At 31.9% G+C, this 1,256-nt stretch overlaps 1 protein-coding gene across 1 annotated transcript; it reads left to right on the top strand.

Annotated features, from left to right (window-relative positions):
* The first annotated feature begins 520 nt into the window (after positions 1-520).
* Positions 521-1,109, top strand: LOC110035217 (ubiquitin-conjugating enzyme E2-17 kDa-like). Its single transcript, XM_020739450.1, has one exon. The coding sequence runs from the start codon at positions 551-553 to the stop codon at positions 1,010-1,012; it is 462 nt and encodes a 153-aa protein (XP_020595109.1). The 5' UTR covers positions 521-550; the 3' UTR covers positions 1,013-1,109.
* The last annotated feature ends 147 nt before the right edge of the window (positions 1,110-1,256 follow it).

Raw genomic sequence — 1,256 nt, forward strand, 5'->3', positions numbered from 1 at the left:
TGTAATTGTCGATCACCCAATCTTTACTCTTAATGCTTTCATCATTTTTAAGGATTGTCCCCATTGATTTGAACTCAAGCTAAGTTCAAATATGAGCCAATCGCAGGAGATAAAAGAAACTAGCATAACTTGAAACAAAATATTGATTCATCAAATAATTAATGTGACAAATGAGCAATTCACAAATATAAGAGGTTATCCCTCATATAGGGTACTTTCGTCAACAAAAACTTGCACTTTTATTTTTTAAATAAAGCAAACAAGAAGATATTTGGTAAGTGAAGTTCATTATAAAACATATTTGCTTAATTTTTTTTTTTTATTAATATACTCTTATCATTAAGGAAATTCTCCATCAATGTATTTCATTTATTGTATTTTTCCTCTTGCCTTTATATATGCATGTTTGTATTAGAATTAGAATCAATCAAGTAAAAATAAAAAGTAGGAGTGGGCAAGGAATATCATATAGTAAGAAACCTCTAGCAGTGAGATAATCTAATCCTTTTTTTTTAATTACAGTGGTGCTTGAGGTTGAAGTTTTTTGTCCATGGCATCTAGGAGGATTCAATTTGAGTTAAATAGCTTGAGGAGGGAACCTCAAACATCATTTACCATTCGTGAAGTAAGTGAAGACTTGCTTCATTTGGAAGTAACTTTTATTGGACCTCTCAGAACCCCTTTTGATGGAGGAGTATTCCGCATTTCTATTGACATTCCATCAGATTACCCTTTTGAACCTCCAGAAATCCACTTCATTACCAGAGTTTTTCATCCCAACATTAATCGAAGTGGTATCATCTTCCCTAACATTATTCGGAGAGACTGGACTCCAACTCACACTATATCGAGGATTATACCATCAATTCGCTCATTTTTGGTGGAGCCAATCTTACACAACCCGTCGGTGCCAGAGATTGCTCAAATATATGAGAATGATAGAGTCTTATATGAAGTACTTGCTAGATCTTGGACTCTTTATTATGCTAAAGAAGATAGAGCTCCAGACTAAGATGGTTGATGAGCCTCAATATCATATGATGTATATTAAATACTCTATTGCATAAAAAATGAGTTAATGTTAAATATTGTTCAATCAATGACTATAGTTTGGGAATTTTGTTTTCGATGTATAGTTTAACCTAAAAAACATAAATACAATTATAGTTTTTAATAAATTCAATAAATATTGTTGACTTCGCCTTTCTTGGGTTATGTTGAGCTACTCCGTTGAAAAATTAAGAGGTGATTTTTAG

This window comes from Phalaenopsis equestris, unplaced genomic scaffold (assembly GCF_001263595.1).
Source record: "Phalaenopsis equestris unplaced genomic scaffold, ASM126359v1 Scaffold196824, whole genome shotgun sequence".
In the NCBI taxonomy this organism is placed as follows: domain Eukaryota; kingdom Viridiplantae; phylum Streptophyta; class Magnoliopsida; order Asparagales; family Orchidaceae; genus Phalaenopsis; species Phalaenopsis equestris.

What these genes read in the sequence shown, in the direction of transcription:
- LOC110035217 (XM_020739450.1), top strand. Translation starts at nt 551, where the DNA reads ATGGCATCTAGGAGGATTCAATTTGAGTTAAATAGCTTGAGGAGGGAA.